This window comes from Hyaena hyaena, unplaced genomic scaffold, assembly GCF_003009895.1.
Source record: "Hyaena hyaena isolate Hyena2069 unplaced genomic scaffold, ASM300989v1 scaffold_331, whole genome shotgun sequence".
Taxonomy (NCBI): Eukaryota; Metazoa; Chordata; class Mammalia; order Carnivora; family Hyaenidae; genus Hyaena; species Hyaena hyaena.
Window position 1 is genome coordinate 1271059 of NW_024080965.1, and position 24817 is coordinate 1295875.

The 24817-nt window shown below is 41.1% G+C and overlaps 1 protein-coding gene across 2 annotated transcripts in view; it reads left to right on the forward strand.

Annotated features, from left to right (window-relative positions):
- Positions 1-658: 658 nt before the first annotated feature.
- Positions 659-24817, forward strand: part of PKD2L1 (polycystin 2 like 1, transient receptor potential cation channel) — a 31718-nt gene continuing 7559 nt past the window's right edge. The window contains exons 1-4 of one of the 2 annotated variants that reach the window (XM_039249294.1): positions 659-884; positions 1425-1538; positions 23555-23682; positions 24139-24392. In XM_039249294.1, the coding sequence (XP_039105225.1) occupies positions 659-884; positions 1425-1538; positions 23555-23682; positions 24139-24392 (722 nt within the window). Of the gene's footprint in view, positions 885-1402; positions 1539-23554; positions 23683-24138; positions 24393-24817 lie in introns of both variants that reach the window. The other variant, XM_039249295.1, reaches the window with a different exon arrangement.

Here is a 24817-nt window from a genome sequence, read left to right on the forward strand (position 1 = left end):
GCTCAAGGTGAGGCCTGAAAGGGGCCTCAGACACCATTGAATGAGCCTGGAAGGGGGGACAGCACTTTCCAGTCTCCTGTCTCTGGCCTTGGTCCCTAGCCCAATCCATGTCGGCCCTTTCAGGAGCTTTTAGTGGAAATTAGCCCAGACCCACAATGGAGTCTGCCAGGCATCCTTTTCTGCCAACTCCTCCCACTGCTCTTTCATCCCCTCTTCTTTCCGACTGGGACCCTCCCCCTCTCCATCAGCCACCAGGCCCATCTATAAGCAGCCTTCCTCTCTCCCCAGCACACCTCTCTCACCCCTCCTTCCTTCCACCCTATCTCCACCCCTCCCTCCCAGTCTTCTCTTTCTCCTGCCAAACCCCTGCCTTCTAGCTCCCTCCCACCCCCCTTTCTCAAAGGTAGAGGAAGAGAGAGAGCCCCAGACAGGATTGGTGGCCACTCTCCACCCCCTCCTGTCTGCTCCCTCCCCACAGCTGGTACAGATTCCCCCTACAAAAGGCAGGATGCAGAGGCTTTCCGGGATCAGCTGTTCTCACCCTCCTTTTCCTTTGCCTTCTGCTGGCTAGACTGAACTGTGTCTTTGCTCCCTCTTCCTTCAGGTGACAGTGGGTACCTGACGTGCCAGGTCCCCTACCTCATTTCCCAGGAACACTATGGGAAGTCCCAAGGGGCAAGAGCTCCAAAATATGAGGAGTGGAGCCTGGGACAACCCTGCCTACAGTGGCCCCCCCTCCCCACGTGGGACACTGAGGATCTGCACCATCTCCAGTGTGATGCCCCCCGAGTCCCAGCCTAAAAAGCCTGAAGATGGACCCCAGAAGAAGGCATACAGGACCCGGGTGTCCAACTGCTGCTTCCAGATCTGTCGTGGCATCAGAGGTACCTGATGGGAGGAGGGTTCTTTCCGGATACTGGGAGTCAGAAGAGGGGTCCCAAAAGCTTTTGGGGAGAGATGTGATCCAAAGAAGAGGTGGGATCTCAGTATCTCTTTGGGCTTTATGAATTATCTCTTAGAGCCAATGTCCCCAGAACACAGACGCCAGTCTTACGGTCTCTCAGAGATAGTGCCTGGTGCAGTCATCTCCATCTCTGGGGACCCAGAAAGGTATGTGGGAGTTAGGTTGAGGGAGGACATGTTTGTGATGGTACCCTAGACAGCCCTCCCTGAATCAAGGACCTCCTTTCCAGGTCTTCATTCTCTACTACCCAGTGTCTTTTCCACTATCCATCTCAGGGTGTTTGATGAAGAAAGGCAGGCTTGAGTGTGGTTAGAGTAGCCAGATTCAGCCAAGATAATAAGGTGATAGGTGAGGAAAGGACCAGGGTAGAAACGGGAGTAAAGTCCAGGGACCGATGGGCCAGGCAACTGGGAAGAATCCTGTTGTTGGGGATCCTAGACATCTCTCATATGTCCATTAGGACTTTGGGGAACAACCCTGACTGAGAACACAGCTGAAAACCGGGAGCTGTATGTCAAGACCACCCTGCGGGAGCTTTTAGTATACATCGTGTTCCTGGTGGACATCTGTCTTTGTGAGTAACATCTGTCTCTGTGCCTCTGTGAGAAGCATCTATCCATACATCTGTGTACACACCTCTGGAGGAACACCTGTGGATACAGCATCTATGTGTAAACAGACATCTCCTGGGATTGATTACCTTTTCAGTTTAAGATCTTTTTACTAAAAAGAATTTGTCAGGGCACCTGGGTGGCTCACTCAGTTAAGCGTCTGACTCTGGCTCAGGTCATAATCTCATGGTTCATGAGCTCTGCACTGACAGCGCAGAGCCTGGTTGGGATTCTCTCTCCCTCTCTCTCTGTTCCTCTCCCACTCATGCTCTTCTCTGTCTAAAAATAAATAAAAATAAAACTTAAAAGAAATTTTTGTCACTTAGTTCAGGAGAAGAAGGCAGATTGTTAGAAAGCCATTTAAGTTGCTTTGTCAAGAGTTATGAGGGGAATACAGTTTTGAAATTCAGGTCCCTGATACCAACTCAGCAGCCACCATGTTCTGTTGGAAAGTGGAAGTTTTTACCCTTCTGTAAAAAGTGGAAAACAGTTCTTTTTTATTTGGGACAAAAATAGCTTGGTGGGTTTCCCATGGTTATTATGCTATGTCTAATCCATTTCTTTAGAGGCAGAAAGAAAAGATTCAGTAGGCCTTAGAGCTCAGATTCCTGATAAAAGGGTTAAAGATGCAAGTGGTGTGGTGGGGGTCAATACAGCTAAGATTCTCCCATGTGAGAGACCACCATGCCACAGGCCTTGAGGCGAGCTTATCTGAAGTTCTAGCTACACATGCAAACTGGGAAGGTTTGGTATCTAAGTTGAGAGAACCCAGTGAAAGGACAAAACATGGAGCTGTTGAAGGATAGAGTCAAAGAATTATAGATAATCACAAAGGTGGACAAAACAGATGTTATAATGCCTATAGAAAGGAGGCTTTGTACATAGTCAGTTACTTCTTCAAAACTTGCTCAAGCGAATTTTGGCTGGTTTCATAGACTTGTGTGTGTACATGTATGTTAATTAAACTGAGGTTTGGACCATACAACACAAGTGCCTCCATTATAATATGACCGTGTACGCCCACAGAAAGCTCTGTTCTTTTTAGGGTGCATGAATCTTTTGAAAGTGGAATTTGAAGGTCTGAAAACATAAGTGTAGATGGAAAATGCCATCATCTTTGTGAGTCAACCACATTTATGTGAGCTCTGTAGAAAAGCTGAGTAAAAAGCACTTTCTCTGGCTGTATTCTGTTGGGACTCACTCTGTGGGAATAGAAGGGGCAGTTCTGAGTGTTTACCATGGGTCATCAGCATGGACTGAAAGGAGACAGTGTGTGAGGGGAACAACAGTCAACCTAGTGTACATTCTGTGGGGGCCATTTGATCCCTTTCAGCAAGTGACCATCAGAAATTCATTTGTTGACATATTGATTTTTTGTCTTAACCATCTGCTAGGAAGGAGTGTCCTCTCCTTTTTAAGATCCCATGACAGCAGCTGAAATCCACAGAGAGAGCCTTCCTTTATAAATGTCTCTATTTCCAGATTAGCCTTTTGAGCAAGATTGGGAGGTTCCTAGCTCCCCAGAGTTATAGTGAACCATTTCTGGCTCCTGTGTATGGAACTGAAGGGATTTGAAGTTGGGTTTCTGGAACCCCATTGAGAACATTTAGGGGCATCTCAAGGCACTGGTGAATGCTTGATGGTCTGTGACTTGCCAAAGTCTGAGTCATAAACTGAGTCCAATAAACGCAGGAACGTTAGAGGTTGTCCAGTTCAAGGACACAGAAATTCCTTCTCTATGATTCCTCCTGTGGTGCTCTGTCAGGTGACCAACCAGCCCCATCCTGGAAAGTATCCACGGGGATTTCACTGTTTCATGGGACAACCCATTACAGCTAGGCAGGTCTATTTCAGGGTGGCTATTGTGTTGTTCTATCAGGATACTGTCTTCCAAGAGCTTCAATGACATGTGTTTATCAGTGTGCTTTTCGCTGTCAGTTTCTATGACTGGATTCAGATGCTCCAGTACCCATATTTGGTATTAGGGTCAACACTGTGGCATAATGGAAAGATATGAAGGTCAGACAAACTGGATTCAAATACCAGCTCTACCACTTACTGGTTTCATGACTTTGGGCACTTCTTTGTTGGTAGAAAAAAGATAATAATATTTATCTTATGGAGATAACATATATGAATAGTCTAACCCAATCACTTATAGTAATTATATTTGTGTCATCTAGTGGTATTTCAATATACTCACTTGGTCCTCTAGAGTGGTTATAAAACATAGCTTTCAAAAAAGAAGCAAATCTGAAAGGGCTACATATTATATGATTCTAACTGTATGATGTTCTAAGAAAGGTAAAGCTATGGAGATAGTAAAAGGATCTGTAGTTGCCAGGGATCTGAGAGGAGAGGGAAATGAGTTGGCGGTGCACAGAGAATTTTTAAAGCAGTGAAAGAAACTACTCTATATGATGATATTATGATAGATAAATGTCATTATACATTTGTCCACACCCATATAATAATGTACAACACCTAGAGTGAACCCTAATGTGAAGTATGGACTTTGAATAATGATGTGTCAATGTAGCGTCATCAGTTGTAATAAATGTACCACTCTGATGGAGGATTTTGATAAAGAGGGAGGCTGTCCGTATGTAGAGGCAAGGCTATATGGGAAATCTCTATATCTTCCACTCAGTTTTGCTTTGAACCTAAAGTTGGTCTAAAAAGTGAGGTCTATTTGGTTTGATGTTGGCTTTGCAGATAGGCATGTAGGGCTAATATCATTTGAACAGCACCATTTAAGTTAAGGCATTTTCTCCAGAAGACCTCAGTTTATCACTACAATCACCACCATCCTTGTTGTCATTAACCTCACACACACAAACCTTTTACTGAATGATGAAAGCACTACTCTGTGTACATTATCTTATTGACTACTCACAATGATTTAGGATATTGGTTCCGTCATCACTCCCATTTTATAAATCCAGAAAGTTTTAGATATGTGAAATAGCTTGCCCAAGGCCACGGGGTAAGTAAATAGTAGAAGCAGGCATCCAATTCAGTGACTGTTGGCCTGATTCCATTGAGGGTTTTAACTAGAATCTACTACAGCCTCTCTTCATGGCAGTGTGTTACACATTAATTTATTAACACCCATCAACATCCTAGCAAGGATAAGTACCTGTCCTACCTTAGTAGAAGCATAATTTTGAGGGAATTGTACCAGCTGATTACTTTTCTTTCTTTTAATTGCTGTATTTTAAAAATGATATAAAAACATTAAAGAACATTTTGAAATATAACTCACCTATAATTTACCACAACCCCATAGATATTGTCACTCATCACCAGTCTTTATCCGCCTACTTACATATTTTACCTAGTTGTATCATGTAGTTCCCTTCACTTACAATTATATCTTAAATACTTTTTCATGTTTGTAAGCAGTTTTTAAATTTTCATTTTAATGACTACAGTCACATCATAATTAATTAAGGTATTTCTCTTGTTATCTCAGTATTTGCCAACTATAGGTAAATATATCTCTATACTTGACACTTTTTGCCATTTTTGTTAAATTATTTCCTTTGGAATTTCCAGGGAGGAAGATTACTAGGCCAAAATATAGGAATACCTTCTTAGTACTTGTTATGTGTTGTTATTTTGCCTTTGTAAGGAATCATACAAATGTATTATGCCACCAGTACTCTGAGATCAGAACAATTTTGTCACAATCTCACCACCATTGGATATTATCATTTTTGTTATTAAGTAGGCATAACATGGTACCATTTGCCTTAATTTGTCTTTGATTACCAGTGAGGATGGACAGTTTTCTCAAGCTTTAATTTATTATGGGTATCTAGTTTTGTGTAAATTGTTTGAGGAAGGTATGTTTTAAGAAGGACAAGAGATGGGGTAGGGGGGTGAAGTTCAGAGCATTAGACCCTAGGTGAGAGTCCAACCACCAGGGGGCTCATTTCCAGGATTTGGATTCCTGGGGCTAGGAAAAATAGCCTAACTTTGGCCTGGGACAGGCCCTCATAAATTATGGTGGTCAGCCATACTGACCACATTTCTTCTCCCCTATGCTTTATGCTAGGATCTGTGTGTGCTAGATACCAGAGCTATTTGGAGTTTCATCAGCTAAAATGGAGCTATCTTTTTTATGCAGGCAATGCAGTAAAACATCAGTCTTTCCACAATAACCCTATCAGTTGGGCAGCTGTTTAAGTCTTACAAAAAGCTTTTACACCTATTATCTCATTTGGCCCTGACAGCAATCCTGTAAGGGATAGATATTATTTCCATTTCACAGATTAGGAACCTGTTATTATTGTCATTATGAATAGTTCAGGAACAATCAATAATTTAGGACAGTCTCTGATGGGTGGATTTGGTCCTATTCCTCTACATAGAAAAAATGCTGGAGAATGATCTTCGTGCCTCCACTTCCCCCCTCCCACCATCCGGATATTTATGAAAGGGCTTCCAGCACTTTGTCTTCTTGGCAGGATGGCTGTAGCCTTTTGTTGTTGGAGGAAACATTGAAGGTCTTTGTGTGAAAACAATGGCTGTTTGTTTTAGGAGACAGTATTGTTATCTCAAAGGTGCACCTGGGACTGGCCCTGTTAGGAGTGGCTCTGAGACAGGACAAGCCTGGATCTGGTCACCGTGCAGTTGGGGAGGAGTGCAGAGACCCTCAGTCTTTGGCGACTTGTGTCTCTACAGCAACTAATGTCAACTGGATGTTCTTTATTCCTCAGTATTTGTAAGGAATTGCCTACCTCTGTTCACTCTGGCTCTTTTGAGTGGATCTCAAGGATCTATTCATAGATTGGTAGAATCCTACATTAACAGGAGAAGTTGAAGTAATTTTGGAGACTAGGAAGATGTTTTCTTCTTTCTTTATTGAGATATAATTAACATACAATATTGTATTCATTTTAGGTATAAAACATATGATTTCATATATGTATATATTGGGAATTATCACCACAATTAGTTTAGTTAACATTCATCACCACAATTCTTATAATGAGAATTTTTAAGATTTAATCTCTCAGCAACCTTCAAATATACAATACAGTATTGTTAACTATAGTTATCATGCTGTGCACTACATCATCATGCTGGACTTACTTGTCTCATAATTGGAAGTTTGCACCTTTTGACCACCTTCACTGATTCCACTTCCCCTCTCACCTCACCTCCCCCCCTTCCCATATCTGACAACCACCAATCTATTCTAGGTATCTATGAGTTTGTTGAGTTTTGTTTCTATTTTTGTGTTAGAGTCCACATGTGACATAATACAGCATTTGTTTTTCCCTGTCTGACTTATTTCACTTAGTATAATGTCCTTAATGTCCATCCATTATGTTGCAAATAGCAGGATTTCCTTTTTTGGTGGCTGAATAATATTCCGTTGTACATAGGTACCACATTTTCTTTATCCATTCATCTATCAATGGACACTTAGCTTGTTTCTATGTCTTGGCTATTATAAATAATGCTGCAGTGAACATAGGGGTGCAGGTATCTGTTTGAGATAGTGATATCATTTTCTTCAGATAAATACCCAGAAGTGGAGTTGCTGGATCATATGGTAGTTCTAGTTTTTTAAATTTTTTGAGGAACATCCATAGAAAATGTCTTTCTTGACTGAGCATTCCTTAAATTGACAAAGAAAGGAACCTCCATATTGGAGGTTCAGGAAATGTCTGTGGGTGAGTTCCTATACCTTATGTGACTGTAAAGATGGCAGAAGATAATTGGTCACATAGAACTCTGATGTTAATGAAGGTACAATGGTGATGGGGAGAGCATGGACCTGGAATAAGACAACATGGTTCAAATGACAGTGCAACCACTTATTAGCCATTGCCTTTAGCAAGAGAGTTCAAGATACATAAATCTCTGGAAGTTTGATTTCCTTACATCTCAGATGATGGTAATGACCACCATCATAAGATTGGTGGAGATTGGTGGAAAACAAGTACAAATAGAACAGTGCCTGGAATATAGTGGGTTTTCAATAAATAGTTTATTGAGTTTATAAATTCAGAAAATAATCGAAATGTAAGCTTTAACCCACTGGAAGCCTGAGATCTGAGAAAAGCCTAAGAGGGCATCAGGATAATGCTTATGAAGGATCAGAAAGACCAGGCCCTCTAGAAACAGTTGCCAGGGATCACGTCTAGCCATGTCTAGGAAAAGCATGAAATCATGAAAAGTGTGATTTCATGCTCTTCCTAGCATTCTAAGTTACCCATGGCCCATCCAGACACAGAAAGGTACAAAGTCCTCTTAGTACTAGGGTGAAGTAATCCGAACCAGCTCTAGCTAAATAATAGGAATTTAGGCCCCACAAGCAGGCTTTGGCCTGTATTTACCATAGTAGAATTCCCTGGTGCCCCAGAATTCTGAGACTGTTACAAGACTGGTGAGCCTGGACATATCTTGTTGTCCAATGTTAGATGACAACCTGTCATTTAGTTTTCCCCCATGTGGGGCTGTCATTGGTCTCTAGGAATACAGTAGCACACTTAATTTTCAGTTCTTAGAATCAGGGAAAGATTTTTACCTTTAACCATGCTTTAATCAAGTATAGAAGAGCAGTCAGCAGTAGCTGATAAAATGTATATATTCTAGATTTTTGTAGATGAGCTCAGTCTGAGGCACTGCTGGTATAAGTAACCAGAGAAAGAACATGTAGCTCTCATTCATAAGTCATGAGTCTCAGTATTGACTCTGCCTCTTGCCAATTGAATGACCCTGAGCAGACCAGTATAAATTTGAATTTCATGATTCAGAGTGTTAAAAAAAAAATCACAGGACCCATATGGTGTCACTTAGGTTAAGGCCCCACATTAGTAAATCAAGACTTATTACCTAACCCAACTGCAGTTTCAATCTCCCAAAAATGTAACCTTTAACCAGTTGACATGGGAATTTCCTGGCCAACACTAGGAAATTTACCGATGGGCCTCTTCTGTTCCCCTTAGAAGGGCAACTTTGCCTAAAACAATGGCTTCTTTGCTAATAATTTCCTTTTTTCCACTCCCTCTTTAAAAACCTTTCCTTGGGGCGCCTGGGTGGCTTAGTTGGTTAAGCGTCCGACTTTCGCTCAGGTCATGATCTCGCGGTTCGTGGGTTCGAGCCCCACGTCGGGCTCTGTGCTGACTGCCAGCTCATAGCCTGGAGCCTGTTTCAGTCTGTGACTCCCTCTCTCTCTGACCCTCCCCTGCTCACGCTGTCTCTCTCTCTCTTTCCTAGAAATAAATAAAAATATTTTTAAAAAAATTAAAAAAAATAAAAACCTTTCCTTTTCTGCAGGGCCCTTTGGAGCTCCCCTCTACTTGCTAGATGGGATGCTGCCTGATTCCCAGATCAATTAATAAGGCCAATTAGGTCTTTAAAATTTACTTGACTGAAATTTGACATTTAACAATAAGAAAACTGCTCATGGGCAAGGTGGACTAGTCAGATCATGTCTGACAAGCTGTTGGGAGGCATTGCATGGGGACATGCTTTGAAAAAAATGAAACATGGTACACAGGTAAGGGATTATAATGATATTGATAATAATCTCTTTATGCTATCCAGTGGTTGCAGCAAAATGTCTATGATTTTTAAAAAAGTATTTTTCTAATCTTTATTTATTTTTGAGAGTGAGACAGAGAGAGACAGAATGTGAGCAGGCGAAAGGCAGACACAGAAACTGAAACAGGCTCCCCGCTCCAAACTGCCAGCACAGAGCCTGACTCAGGGCTCAAACCCATGAACTGTGCAATATTGTCAAAGGTGTGCTTCAAGGACCCCTGGGGCTTCCTGAAGACCCTTTCAGGGGGTTTGTGAGGTCTTCCCTTACCAAATTACGTATTTATGAGAGGTCATTTTCTTCAAATATATTTCAACCAAAACAACATACAACAACAGGTTGAATTCTGAAGCAGATGTGAGAATCCAGCAATGTTCTTTTAAGACGGACATTAAACAGGCTTGCAAAAAGTTTTAAGAATCCAATTTTTCTCACTGAATTTATTTGTTTTGCTTTAGAAAATCATTGTTTTTCATAAAAATATGTTGTTTATGTATATCGGGTTTGTTATCATTATTTAAAAATGAATCATTATCATAAGTGTTGACATTTTTCCTCAGTTTTAATTTCTATAAGGTAATTATTTTAGATATAACCCAAATTAAAACTTTTTTGAGTTCCTAATAATTTTTAGGAGTCACAAAGAGGTCCTGAGAACAAAATGTTTGACAACCACTGGTTTAGAGAATGAGTCTGAGCTAGACAATCATATTTCACAGCATGGAGTGCTCAACAGATGAAATATTGAGAGCTTATTAGCAAAACGTTCAAACTAAGGACAAGATCCTGGCTATTCACACATTCATTCATTCAGACATTTACGAAGTCCTATTGCATCCGCAAGGCTTTGAAATACATGAGATACACCCTCTGCCTTCAGGGAGCAAAGGAAGCCAACGCATAAACACAGGGATGGGGAGAAGTACTCCAGGGTGATGGCAAAGTGGACAAAATGTTCAGAGAGACCTGGGAACTCTCACAGGTTTCAGAAGCAAGCAACTATTCAAGTCTGAGGAAACCCAAAGTCATTGCCATTTGTGTGTGTGTGTGTGTGTGTGTGTGTGTGTTGCTGTTGTTTTGTTTTAACATTACTGGCTCTCAGCCTGGAGTAGGCAGGGGTGGGAGGAAGAGCCAACTGAGGCCTCAGGCTATGAATATGCAAGAGCTTTGCCAGAGTCAGAGTCTGGTAGGGCAATGAAAGGAAAATATAAAACAGTGCTTTTCCTCATGCCATTACAAAAGAATTCTACCCCTTGCCCCCCAGAACCCTGGGAATATCTTTATTAAAAGTTTAACTAAGACATAGTTCTTTGTTTAAAAAAAAGTCAAATGATCCGGAAAATGTTAAAGGCCACTATTATTAAACACTGTTAACAGTTTGGTGTATATCATTTCAGCCATTTTCCGGGCACTTATATTTGAATGTTACTGAAATGCACTGGTTTTATAGAATCCTCTGAGGATTTAACCCTTCCCTCATTTCTAGGTCGCAACTTTCTTCTGCATACTGTCCATTTTAAGAACATGAGACATGTGGAATTCAACTTTATGTAAATGACCTAATAGCATTAATCAGAATGTGTGAGTAGAAGGAGAAATTGCCCAAGAAGAACAGCAGCAATAAGAGGATTTCTTCTTTTTTTTCAAGTTAATTATTTATTTTGAGAGGGAAAGAGGTACATGAGCAAGGGAGGGGCAGAGCACGAGGGAGAGAGAGAATCCCAAGCAGGCTACATATTATTAGCGCAGAGCCTTACGTGGGGCTTGGTCCCATGACCATGAGATCATGACCTGAGCTGAAATCATGAGTCAGGCTACTCAAGTGATTGAGCCACCCAGGCACCCCCTAAGAAGATGTCTTTTTTCGTTATATGGGGCGCCTGGGTGGCTTAGTCAGTTAAGCGTCCGACTTTCGCTTAGGTCATGATCTCGCGGTTCGTGGGTTCGGGCCCCGCGTCGGGCTCTGTGCTGACTGCCAGCTCAGAGCCTGGAGCCTATTCCAGAGTCTGTATCTCCCTCTCTCTCTGACCCTCCCCTGCTCACGCTCTCTCTCTCTCTCTCTCTCTCTCTCCCTCCTAGAAATAAACAAAAAATATATATAAAAAAAAGATTTCTTTTTTCTTTTCCTTTTCTTTTTTTCTAAGAGGATTTCATAATAGGGTCCTTCCTACTAAGAAAAGGAACAGGGTTTTATATACTCAATAAATGGTTTTAACCAAGAGATCTGTGATTAGATTTGACTTTTCTTAACATAGGAATTTCATGTTGTCAGTTTGTTGACTTCAACTCTTTCTCCCTAATTTTCTAGAAAAATTCCTTTTCCAAAGTACCCATCTGACATGGATGTATTCATATGAAACATTCACAGAAGTTTATTTCTCTCTCTTATAACATTCTGAAATATGAGAAGCCTGGACTAATATGGGCTCCACAGCCACTTGGGGCCCAGGTTGCTGCTACCTCACTGTATTGCCATTTTCTTTTTTTCTTTTTTTTTTTTTTGTCCAAAACATTTTATTTATTTATTTATTTTTTTTACAAATAGTTTATTGTCAAATTAGTTTCCACACAACACTCAGTGCTCATCCCCAAAGTGCCCTCCTCCATGCCCACCGCCCCTCCCCCCCACATCCATCAGTCCTCAGTTTTTGTCAGCATTCAAGAGTCTCTCCTGGTTTGCCTCTCTCCCTTTCCCCCACCATTTCCGCCCTTCTTCTCCCCCTTGTTCCTCCGTCAAGTTCCTCCTAATCCTCCTATACGTGCAAACAGATGATATTTGTCCTTCTCTGCCTGACTTATTTCGCTCAGCATAACACCCTCAAGGTCCATCCATGTTGCTACACATGGCCAGATTTCATTGTTTCTCATTGCCATGTAGTATTCCATGGTATAGATAAACCACATCTTCTTGATCCATTCATCTGTTGATGGACACTTAGGCTCTTTCCATGTTTTAGCTATTGTGGAGAGTGCTGCTATGAACATTGGGGTACATGTGCTCCTATGCCTCAGCATTTCTGTATCCCTTGGGTAAATTCCTAGCAGTGCTATTGCTGGGTCATAAGGGAGTTCTATTGTTAGTTTCCTGAGGAACCTCCACACTGTTTTCCAGAGGGGCTGTACCAGTTTACATTCCCGCCAACAGTGTAGGAGGGTGCCTGTTTCTCCACATCCTCGCCAGCATCTAGAGTTCTCTGATTTGCTCATTTTAGCCACTCTGACTGGCGTGAGGTGGTATCTCAGTGTGGTTTTGATTTGTATTTCCCTGATGAGGAGCGATGCTGATGTATTGCCATTTTCAACATATGCCTTCTACCTGATGCTCCAGGTCCTGCTCTTATGTGCATATTACAGCTGTCAGGAAGTAAGAAACTAGAAGGGAAAGTACATTCCATCCTCTTAAGGACATGAAACAGAAGTTCCAAGTGGAAGCCTACCACTGCATTCACGTTCCATTGACCAGAACTTGTTCAAACAGTCACCATAACTAGCTGCAAGGAAGGCTGGGTAATGTGGTATTTAGATGGGAGCCATGTGCCTCTAGATAAAGTTACATGATCATGTAAGAAGGGGAGGAAAGGTATTGAGAAGTATTGAGAAATGACTAGTAGTCTGTGCCAAATAAGGGGAGAACTCCTGTCCATAATTTGATGTGGGAGTGGCAACAATTAATAGAACCCAGAAAAACCAAGGCATTTATAGCCTCCCTGATACAAAATCACTGGGGAAGCAGATGAGACCTGATAGTTTTCCACCATGAATGGGTATTAAAGTATTTTGCTAAGCTATTGTGAAACTATTATCAAAGGCTATAGTGGAGACATAATAAGTGACAGTTTCAGGGTATTTCACAAGAAAGAAGAATCACCTTATAGGAGTAACCGTAAAACTTCTCTCCTTCTCAAATTATATGACCAAAGCCAAACTGATCCAGTGTGCCAAGAAATAGGTAGAGATGTTTTTGAGAGCTTCTCCACAATCCAGGTGATAAAAAGGGGCTCAAGAAGAGGCCATCCACGTAACCACAGGGTAAATTTATAGAATTGATAAAGCCCAAGGAACTTCCAACTCTTCAACAATTGGAAGATTGATGGAACAGTGGCAGTTCTACCCACACAATGACTGTCATGGCTGGGTTTGGGTGGAGGGAAGAGGCCTCCAGATTTCTAGAAAAGCATCCTTGCTTTCCTCACAGATATCCAGCTAAGGAGTAGTTGTCTTTTGAATTTCAAAAACTTGAAGGCACAGAGTTTCCAACAGAGGAGCTGTATTGACATATAAAGGAATTATAATTGTACAGTTGCTGGCAGAAGTACCCCAGCTCTTCAAGGTTCTTTGTCAATTAGTTGGCACTTTCCTGCCCAAGGAGAGGGCTGCTAGAAAATAACAGCTAAGATCCATTAAATAGTAATTAGGACCAAGGAAAGAGCTCAGTAGCGTATGACAGCCTAGATGGTAATCACCTGGCGAAGTAGGCACACAAAGCAATTGCTGACTTCTTGTTACTGCTCTGAGCTGGGAAGGTCTTCCAGCAGTTCAAAAGAGAGGACTTAATATTCAGTCTCTACTATAAATGTTGTAATGGATAACATCAGGTTATTACCCAAGCTCATGATGATGATTAATAATAATTATTACAGTTATGCTTCTTTAATAATAATATATTATGCCCCACCTATGTCTCAAAGGTACCTGAACCAGCTTAGATTAAAAAATCATAGGATATAGGAGCACCTGGGTGGCTCAGTCAGTTAAACATCCAGCTCTTGATTTCAGCTCAGTCATGATCTGATGGTTGTGGGATTGAGCCCTTTGTCGGGCTCTGAGCTGATTGTGTGGAGCCTGCTTAGGATTCTCTCTCTCCCTTTCTCTCTGCCTCTCCCCCACTTGCACTCTCTCTGTCACTCTCAAAATAAATAAATAAATAGTTTCTAAAAAGCATAGGTACAATAAAATATAGCACATTAGAACTATAATAAAAAGACTTAGCAAAAGAAATGGGAAAACATAGGGGAGGAAGATACCTTGTACCAGAAAAGATGAACGAAAATACTACAAATAAGAACAAAGCCTGAGGTTCTTGGCAGCCAAAGCAAGAAGAAAATATAAATAGGCTTCACAGTTCTCATTGGTAAGAAAAAGCACACCAGTTAATAAGGATCCCCTAGTTCTGGGAAGAATTGACTTTGTTGGATTTTATATAAGAGACATGGAATATCATAATGGATAAAAGCAATGTTAAAGGCTGAAGCTACTTTTCTCTAGACTGTCTTTTATATCTACCTCCTTTAAAATCCATATTAAATCCTCATTCTTAAAGAATTTTTAGTAGAGATATACTGTACATACAGATGTACATATGTATATGTATACATGGGTATATGCATATTATCCATATATAAATGCTTAAACATACAAACATATATGTGTGTGTAAATTTTTATTGTATTCTAGAGACCTGGATTGCCGGAGGCCGCGCCGGCTCCGACAGGTCCAGGGGTCCCTGAAGGATGGACGGTGTCGGCGAAAGAGAGTGAGAGAGCCCCGAGATCCTTTCTGGTCACCAGGCAGGCATCTCTGTCCTGTTGGTTTCGGTGTCTTTATTTATAGGTTAAATGATAACATGACATCAGAAAAAGGAATTTTTACAATGGATAGCTCTTTGTGATAAGATGCTTTGGAAAGTGTACAGAAGCAGGTTTTACAGAAATATTCTTGCAGAACTATTCCAAATTATAGTGAGGTTAAGTAAATCTTATAACTAGAGAATTAGGGTATTCTTAGTAAAAGACAGGATACATATTTGTTCTAAGTTAATAACGCTAAGGTTAAGTCATAGGTTAAGTGTATAGATGGGCTAAGAGTCATTCTGTCTGACTCTCAAATGTATGTTTTTGAGTTGGTTAATAAGTTGTTTGTGGAAACCTATTTGATGCTGAATGTGTGAACACCATGGAGGCCCTAAATGTGTCAGCCTTCTGTTTGTGGGTAATGTTTTAGCTCCTCTTATCTATCCTCATCCCAGCCACCTGTAAGGGAGGGTGTTTGCAGAAAGTAGGCCTTGGGGAAGGGACTGCCCTACATCACCAATTAGGAGAAGGTGTAAGTATTAACTTAAGTTCTGCCCTTATCTGTACCTTAACTCTAATTTAGGCTCTTTGTCTCGGGGCCAGGCTCAGTTGTAATTCTTGTGTTCTTAACCCCCTAAGTCTTGGATCTGCAAGGCCCTCAGGAAGAGCCTTTTGACAATCATCCATAGAGCTTTCATCTAAAATCTCTCTTGTAAAGGCAGGAATATGCTTTTCCTTATGAGGTATCTGTGTTCGGAATATGGGTCTGATATGGAATATTGGGAGGCCTGGTCAATACCAGCACAATATGAGCCAGTAGTTGCAGGAGATACCAGTTTTCATTTCTCATGGCAGTAGCTGTGCAAACACTGCCATTTCCTTGCTGTGACTGCCATCCATAGAGGCCAGTGCAGCTCCCAGCACTGGATTTACCCAAAAATAAAGCTTGGAGAGTCTTGAGGAATTAATGGTAGGTATGTTCCTAGAATATCATCATCAGTTGGTTTAGTCAGCCTTTAATATAGGGTGATAATGTATTTAATTAATGTAGACTTTGGCACAAATAAGCTAAAGTCATTGACTGCCCTCTGGAGATGTTCCAACAGTAGCAGAAGCTTTTATAGCTCCATTTTCCTTGGAAATACTACAATCTTTTTGAAAATGTCATGGTTTCCATGTAAGTAAGGACCATGTTACAAGGGAAAAAATGCAGTGAAAACTGGCTTAAACCATATGGAATTTACTGTCTAGGTAATGAAAGTCCAAAGGAGGGTAGGGTTCAGGGATGACCCATCCAGTGACTTAATGATATAATCAAAGACCCATCTATTCCTGTTACTCAATTCTGCCAGCTGCAGTTTCATCTTAGGGCTGAATCCTCTGGGACCTTCTCATTTATATCTATTATAAGAGAGAAGGTCCTAAAAGGTTCCAGGACTCTCTCTTTATGACTTATTTATTTTAAGTTTACTTATTTAGTTTGAGAGAGACAGCCAAGTGGGGGAGGGCAAAGAGAGAGGGTGAGAGAGAGAATCCCAAGTGGGCTGCATGCTGTCATCACAGAGCCCAATGTGGGGCTTGATCCCATGAACCATGAGATCATGACCTGAGCTGAAATTAAAAGTTGGCTGCTCCCCTCTGGAAAACAGTGTGGAGGTTCCTCAGGAAACTAACAATAGAACTCCCCTATGACCCAGCAATAGCACTGCTAGGAATTTACCCAAGGGATACAGAAATGCTGAGGCATAGGAGCACATGTACCCCAATGTTCATAGCAGCACTCTCAACAATAGCTAAAACATGGAAAGAGCCTAAGTGTCCATCAACGGACGAATGGATCAAGAAGATGTGGTTTATCTATACCATGGAATACTACATGGCAATGAGAAACAATGAAATCTGGCCATGTGTAGCAACATGGATGGACCTTGAGGGTGTTATGCTGAGCAAAATAAGTCAGGCAGAGAAGGACAAATATCGTATGTTTGCACGTATAGGAGGATTAGGAGGAACTTAACTGAGGAACAAGGGGGAGAAGAAGGGGGGAAATGGTGGGGGAAAGGGAGAGAGGCAAACCATGAGAGACTCTTGAGTGCTGACAAAAACTGAGGACTGATGGATGTGGGGGGGAGGGGGGATGGGCATGGAGGAGGACACTTGTGGGGATGAGCACTGGGTGTTATGTGGAAACTAATTTGACAATAAACTATTTGTAAAAAAAAAAAAAAAAACAGAAAAAAAATAAAATAAAAGTCGGCTGCTCAACCAACCAAGCCACCTAGGTGCCCCTCTTTATGACTCCTTGATCTAAAATGTGATAGATGTTCATCCCTGAGCCTGTAATGGTGCCAAGGAAGGGGTATTCATGGATTAGTTTAGGTCAAAGCTTCCTGCCCAAATCCTAGAGCCAGGGTTGAATCAGCTTCGAGCAACACATGGGAGATGATCTACAGAGGCGTGATATCTCAAATAAAATCATGGTATTAACCAAGAGAAGATCTTAAGGAAGCAGTCACAAAGTCTAGTACAGCAGCCAGCACCTGAAAATTTTAACCTATAACTTGGAAACAATAGGAGGCAAGGTGTTTAAAAATAATGTTTATTATTTTTATATTGTATTATTATTATAGCATTAATTGAACTCCATGGGAATGAAGAGAAAATCCACCTATTACATTACTCATTCATTAAAAAGTCCCTTTTTCCTTCAAGTTTTAATATACCTAGTATTTTTGTAAAGTATTTAATTCTCATGATGACAAAGAAACAATTTTGCATTCTATGCTTATTACCATTTCAATGGCTTTGAACGCTACATCAAGTGACTCAATGATACATTGTTTACTTCAATATTGCCTCTTTGTAGGAGAGGTTTAGGTTGTTTACAATCTTGTGATACTATAAACAACCCAGGTAACATTTTTGTACATGTGAGTTTTTCCTTCTTTGGGCTCATCTGTGTCAAAGTATGACCGACTCTTCATATGGATTTATATACAATTATCTGTTATTGTTCATACGAGAATGAAGGACTTTGGAGCTTCTTTTAAGATGGTAATGTTTTGAGTTTATCAAAAGCTTTTTGCAATTCACCTCCTAACTCAAATATTGGGCTCTTTAAATAGAGTTTTCTTATAAGGGCACCTTATAAACTTGCATAATACTAAACATTTGGCTTGATTTTTGGGAGGAGAGTTAGAGTCCCTAATCAGGAGGATTTGAGTGGTAGAGCATGTATTAGTGTAATGTAGAGTGGTGGCTAAATTCATGGACTAAGGCAGACCTCAGTTTGAATCAAAGTTCTACTTACCTGCTATATGATCTTTGGAAAAGTTATTTAACAGTATAAAATGCAGATGATTAATTCCTACTTTCTGAGGTTTTTTTTTTTTAGGCTTATGGGAGATAATGTGTGCAAAGCCCAGTGCATAACGTGTATCAGGAATGGCAGTTATTATTATTCAGCAACTGTGAATTTGATCTGAGGCCAAGGTTAAAAGGCATGATACAGTGGATGCAAGAGAAATTAGTTCTGTCCAAGAGGAAAAGAAAAATCAGATACTCTGTGCTGGATGGTGAGACACCACCTGGTCTCTGAATCTTCTTCATAGCATTCTCAAGCAGTCATTGTCCAGTATCTGAAAATGTCCTGAAATGAGGCCCTCACTGTATCAAAAAAGGTAGTAATGTACTGACATATGGACATTCAATATACTTACTCAAATTCTAATTCCTTCCAGCTCTGACCCATTCCCTTCTCTAGTGTTGCTTTTGAAACAAAGAGCAAATCCACTCCTTCACTGGATCTTACTTAGGAGAAGGAACCAGGAAGGTCACTTGCAGGAGCCCCAACCGCACGCTCCTCAGCAGGCAGTCTTTGCTGACACTCCTATAGATGAAATGGGTGTTTGTGAAATGGTCCATTTCATAATTTGAAAGCACTAGCGGTTAAGATGTTCTGTCTTTTATGTAGCTTACATTTTTCCCTCCTGTTACTTCTACCCCTTGGATATAGATGGGTCCTAGGAACAGAACAGAATGAGTTTACTGTGGCAGTAGATAGATTTGCATTTGAATCCTGTCTCCATGGGCCAGTAAGTTACTTCAGCTACCTGAGATTAGAAGATGGGAATAATAATAACACCTAATACATAGTGCTAGTGTAGGATTAAATGGAATAGGTATGTCAAACACTTAGCATGGGCGTATAATAGATGTTCTGAGGTGATGAATGGCTGTTCTGGTCTTTTATTTCTCCTGATATGAAGAAGGATGGTGGTAGAATGGATATGCCGAGTCCCTGTCAGATTCAAAAATCTCTGAACCAGGTGTTCCACTTAGACAGGCTGGTTCTTCAAGTGAAGGTTAAATAATTTACCTGAATGGTAATTAATGGGGTCAAGTGGGGGGAGAGGAGACACCAGGAAAGGTCAACAAGTTGTTTTTAATCTTTTTCTCCTACAATATGCTGGAGGGGGTGTGGTCTCCCCCTATAACTACAGTGGCTCCCTAGGGCGACGGATTCAATGATTTTCCGTTGGTGGTGAGAAGGGGCTATTCTAAGAGGTCTGTGGAGTTTGTAAAAGCTTTCTACCCAGAGAGGTTCTGAGAGTCCCTTGGGAAAGATGTTTCTTCTTTCCCACTCCTGGTCTTTTTTTTTTTTTGTTTAATGTTTATTTCTTTTGAGAGAGGGAGAACAAGCAGAGAAGGGACAGAGAGAGAGACACATACACACAGAACCTGAAGCAGACTCCAGACTCTGAGCTGTCAGCTCAAACCCACGAACTGTGAGATCATGACCTGAGCTGCAGCTGGCTAGTGTGGTCCCAGAACGAGTAGCAGCAGCAGTATGTAGGAATGAATTGGAAATGAAAATTATTCAGCCCTAGGGCACCTTTGTGGCTCAGTCATTTAAGCATCTGATTCTTGATTTAGGCTCAGGTCATGATCTTACAGTTGGTGAGATCAAGCCCTGTGTCAGGCTCTGCGTTATTAGCATAGAGCCTGGTTCAGATTCTCTCTCTTTCTCTCTGCTCCTTTCCTACTCACACACACACACACACACACACACACACTCTCTCTCTCTCTCTCTCTCTCAAAATAAATAAATAAACATTAAAAAAGAAAATTATTGAGCCCCATATAGACCTACAGTAATCTGTTTCAATAAGCTTTCCAAGTAATTCTGATGTATGCTGCAGTTTCCATATCATATTATGATGGGAAAAACATAGGAGCTGAAATCATCACTCCATCTAGGAATCCTGGGCTTCCCCTGCCCTGCTTTTAGGTTCAGATTGTTGCAACCTCTAAGTGTGATATTCATCTGGTGTTCTGGATGGTTGACATGTTAGGAAGGTTGAGTTGTGCCACCAACATTTCTACCATCACATTGTGTAAGGGTTGCTGGCTGACTCTACTTGCTCCATACACCAGCCAAGGAGTGACTTTGTTTCTCTTTCCTAACACTTCATGAATTTATTGCTCTCTTTGGACAAAGGAATATTCCAGCCTCTTTCTAACACCTATTAAATAGGAATTATCCTTGACTATTTTATGATGTTGCTGTTATGTGTCAAATATGGAGTCATAACACCATATTTAGTTTGCAAATTATTAATTTATTTCATTCTACTCTGCATTGCAATTTTTCCCCACCTTTGGTTCAGCCCAACAAACACTTATTGAAAAACTATTAAGTACCAGGCACTTAATGAATTGTGCTAAATTAATGAATCATAGTCCTTGTCCCCTCAGGAGCATTTAGTGGGATGACTAGAACTAGTTGTTGAGCACCCACTGTGTTCAATGCATTATAAAGATATCATCTTTAATCTTCATAATATTACAAGAGAGATGTTGTATTCCCCCATTAAGTGATGAGGAATCTGAGACTCTTACCCCAAGTCTATACTGTGACAGAGCTAGGATTTGAACCTAGGTCAATCTGGCTCCAAAGCTCATGCTCATTCTACAAGTTCATTCTGAGTGCATATATGAGCAGGGTAGGTCAGCATACTATTAAAAGTTTCTATTCTGTATAATAAAATTTTAATTAAAAATTTTTTAATGTTTATTTTTGAGACAGACAGACAGAGTGTGAGCAGGGATGTGTGTGTGGGGGGTGTGGTGAGGAAGAGAGAGAGAGAGAGAGAGAGAGAGAGAGAGAGAAACAGAATCCAAAGCAGGCTCCAGGCTCCGAGCTGTCAGCACAGAGCCCAACATGGGGCTGAAACTCACAGACCACGAGATTGTGACCTGAGCCAAAGTCGGACACTTAACAGACTGAGCCACTCAGGTGCCTCTGTATAATTCAATTTTAAATGTTAAAGATGTACTAAAAAAGAGTTCATTCTGGGACATCTTTCTCAATAGAAGTTTTTAAGGATAGAAACCCATGACCTAGCAAGGTGTTTCACACATGTTAGACGTTGAGTAATATTTGTTTAATGAATACAAAATGGACCTTTAGAATAATCAGGTTAGTAGACTGATAATATGTTCTCCCAGGTATCGATTTGGGCTTTCATAGAGTTGGGTGAATTTCATAGAGTTGGGTGGCTAAACACCCCTTATCTCTTGAGACAAAGTATAAAATTTGCTGAAGTAAGAATTAACAAGGGAGAGAAGGTATTTGGGTGGAGACAAGGTAGTGATTAGGCACCAAAAAAACGCTTAAACCTTAATTTAGAAGGTTTTTATATTTTATTTATTTATTTTATAAATATTTATTTATTTTGAGTGTTTGTGTGTGTGTGAGAGAGAGAGAGAGAGAGCGCGCAGGAGAGGGGAAGAGAAAGAGAATCCCAAGCAAGCTCCATGCTGAGCATGGGCAGATCATGACCTGCGCAGAAATCAAGAGTCAGATCCTCAACCACCCAGGTGGCCCCAGGAGGTCTGTAAATAACTTCTTGGTCTTTTCTGTTTGCATGCACTTCAATTAAAAAGTTACAAAGAATACTGTTTCTGAGTATTGGTGGGCATTTTACCAGGTAAAACCATTTTTCTCAAAATACATAGTCTTTCCTAAATTGGGTAGTAATCAGAGATGTTATGCCTCCATATGGGGTTGACAACCAGTTCAGAGCAATGTTAATTCCGAGTAGTAATTCTGAGTAGGATTGGAGAATTGGCGGAGAGAAAAAGACACAGCAAGAGTACCACCTAGTGGCCATCCAGAGTTGTAACAATCTAATCAGCCTATGGCCTTAAAAGTTCAGCTTACTGATCGTCCTTACTCTGTGGTTGGGTTCTCAACATACAGAAGCTTCGCTTCCAACCCATTTTCCAAGTCCACACACACACAATTTGAGAATAAATCACAGACATAATGCCCTGTTGCTCCTAAACACTTTAATATGTAATTCTAAAAACAAGGACATTCCCTTATGAAAGAAAATTATCATTGATTCAGTACTATCACCTAATGAACAGACCTTCTTTCAGTCTCACCAATTATTCCACTAATAGCCTTTATAGTACAAGAAAAAAATTATTGTCCAGGATTTAATCCTAGCTAAATGCACATGTTACATTTAGTTTTTATGTTTCTTTAGCCTCTTTTAATACGGAACAGTTCTTTAGTTTTGCTTTATCTTGCATGACTTGGCTAAAAAATTGAGTAGCAATAAATCATAATACTAACAAATTAAAAACTACAGAAAAGATAAGAATCCATGAGTTCATGCTGATATACATAAATGAATAAACAAGGAATAAAGGAAAGTTCTTAAAGGCGATGCTAACTAACAAATGCAGAAGAAATGATGGAATGAGAAAATCAGAACTTGACAACCTTAGTAGTAATAATAAGGCAAAAGTCATTAATGGATATTTAAACTAGTAGGTGAAAGATTGATATTTACATACGATAAATAGGATATTTATATAGTTTCAAACTGTTTCCCCACAAAATACATATTAATTACAAAGAGAAAAATAATTTTACATTGAAGATAGCTAGAAGATACTGCCTTAACAAGGGATGAAAGTTAACATCACCAGTAATGATACAATTAAAAAATATGTGCCTCCTGATAGGGAGCTCTGAGAAGGACACACATCTGTTCTTTGCTATGCTTTGCCCAATGTATAACCTGAATTTTTAAACACAAAGAAACATCAGGCAAATCTAAACTGAGAGACAATCTATAAAATAAATGGCTTATACTCTTCAAATTTTGCCTTTTAGCTAGAAAACTTATAGCTTCCCTTGACAACCCTACTTTAGACTGGGTGTATGGGTTAGGGTGGTTGAGGGAAATTCAGTTCTGGGGCAAACACCTGGTCTTTTTTTGACCTGGGGATGCTCTGAGTCCCTCCCTCAAGAGACAACTCTGCCCCCTCAAGATGCCCTGGGGCCAGAGGTGCCATGTCTACCTTCTACTCCCATGTCATTGACTCCAAGATCCAGGATACCCCATCTCCATTGTAAGGTGTTTGGTGGAGCCCTCTAGAATTAAAAGGTACTTTTCCAAGGGCATAAATATAGGGCAAAGGAAAAAGAAGCACTGCCTGATGCAGAAGGTAGAAATATCTTGGTTCTGGGAGAATAAGAACCAGGAGGTTAAACTGGTTTGGAAGAAAAAAGTGAATTTTCAGAATGACAATCTCAAGAGACAATTTCTGAGTGGAGTTCACTCTTTCTAAGGTAAGTTGGGAAGAGAGGAAGGGACCTTATAGCCATAACTCTTCTCTAATATATTTCCTGGTTTCCCCAATGCCACTATTGCCATGGGATCCCATCTAGATAGCATCTCTGGCCCCATGGCAATGGGCTTTCCTGTCTCCTCTGGAGAATGGATATGGGAACAGTGAACAGGACACAACTTCTTGGGTTGGTTTCTAGTGACCTACGGAATGACAAGCTCCAGTGCCTATTATTACACCAAAGTGATGTCTGAGCTCTTCTTACATACCCCATCACACAGCGGAGTCTCCTTCCAGGGCATCAGCAGCATGGCGGACTTCTGGGATGTGAGTATGAGATCCCCTCTACCTCTCCTTTCTTCTTCTCAACGGCCTGAAGCATGAAGCCACAGGCCAGGGTTCAGGGATGTCAGAAAGTAGACCAGGCCATATCCAGGGACCAGATCATTCTGGGATTAGGCTGAGTCAAGGGTCAGTCAAGAATCAAAGGGTCAGACTAGAGTTCAGGTAGAAATAGATGAGAAATTGGAATGATGATCAGGGAGTCAAGCCAGTAGTTAGATTAGTATTGGGAGTCAGAGGTAAGGCTAAACTTCAAAGTGCATCTTAAACAAACAGTAGGGCCACACCAGGTCAAGAACTGGTCAAAGTTCATGGGTCAGCTGAGGGATCCAACAGAAAGACTAGAAATAAGCCAGGGTGTCAAGGAGTGAAAGCAAAGGTCATTCCAAGAGTAAAGGTCAGGATGAGGCTAGGTCAGGCCCAACCCAGCTCGTGATCTAGTTTGCCCAGGGCCCACTACTGGACAGTTTGTATTGGACCAAATGGTACAACAACCAGAGCCTGGGCCATGGCTCCCACTCCTTCATCTACTATGAGAACCTGCTGCTGGGGGTTCCAAGGCTACGGCAGCTGAGGGTCCGCAATGACTCCTGTGTGGTGCATGAGGACTTCCGCGAGGACATTTTGAGCTGCTACGACGTCTACTCTCCAGACAAGGAAGAGCAGCTCCCCTTTGGGCCTCTCAATGGCACAGCGTGAGTTCCCCCACCAATGTTGCCAGGCTTGCTTCTCTGAGCCTGACACCATCCCAAGGGTTGGGAACCATTTCCACTTAGTCTTAAAGAGTATTAGAGGTAGCTGGGGGGTTGGGGGAGCATCTCTCTGAGTCCCATCTGTGATTGTTTGGAGATCTTGGTTTGAGTCACTCAGGAACAGAGAAGATACATTAGCAAACAGAACCATAGCGTCTGGACTTGTTTCCACACACAGGTCACAGTCACATTTGCACTACCTTGGGGGCAGTCCTGGCAGAGAAAGCATCCTTTCTTGTCCAGATGTTCTTATGGGTATGGAGAATGAATGAAGCACTGATGCTGCCACACAAGTGGCTGAGTCTGACCCTTGGAACTGATAGGGGAAGCAGCAAGGGGTTGGCGATCGATGAAGAATTAGGAAAGAA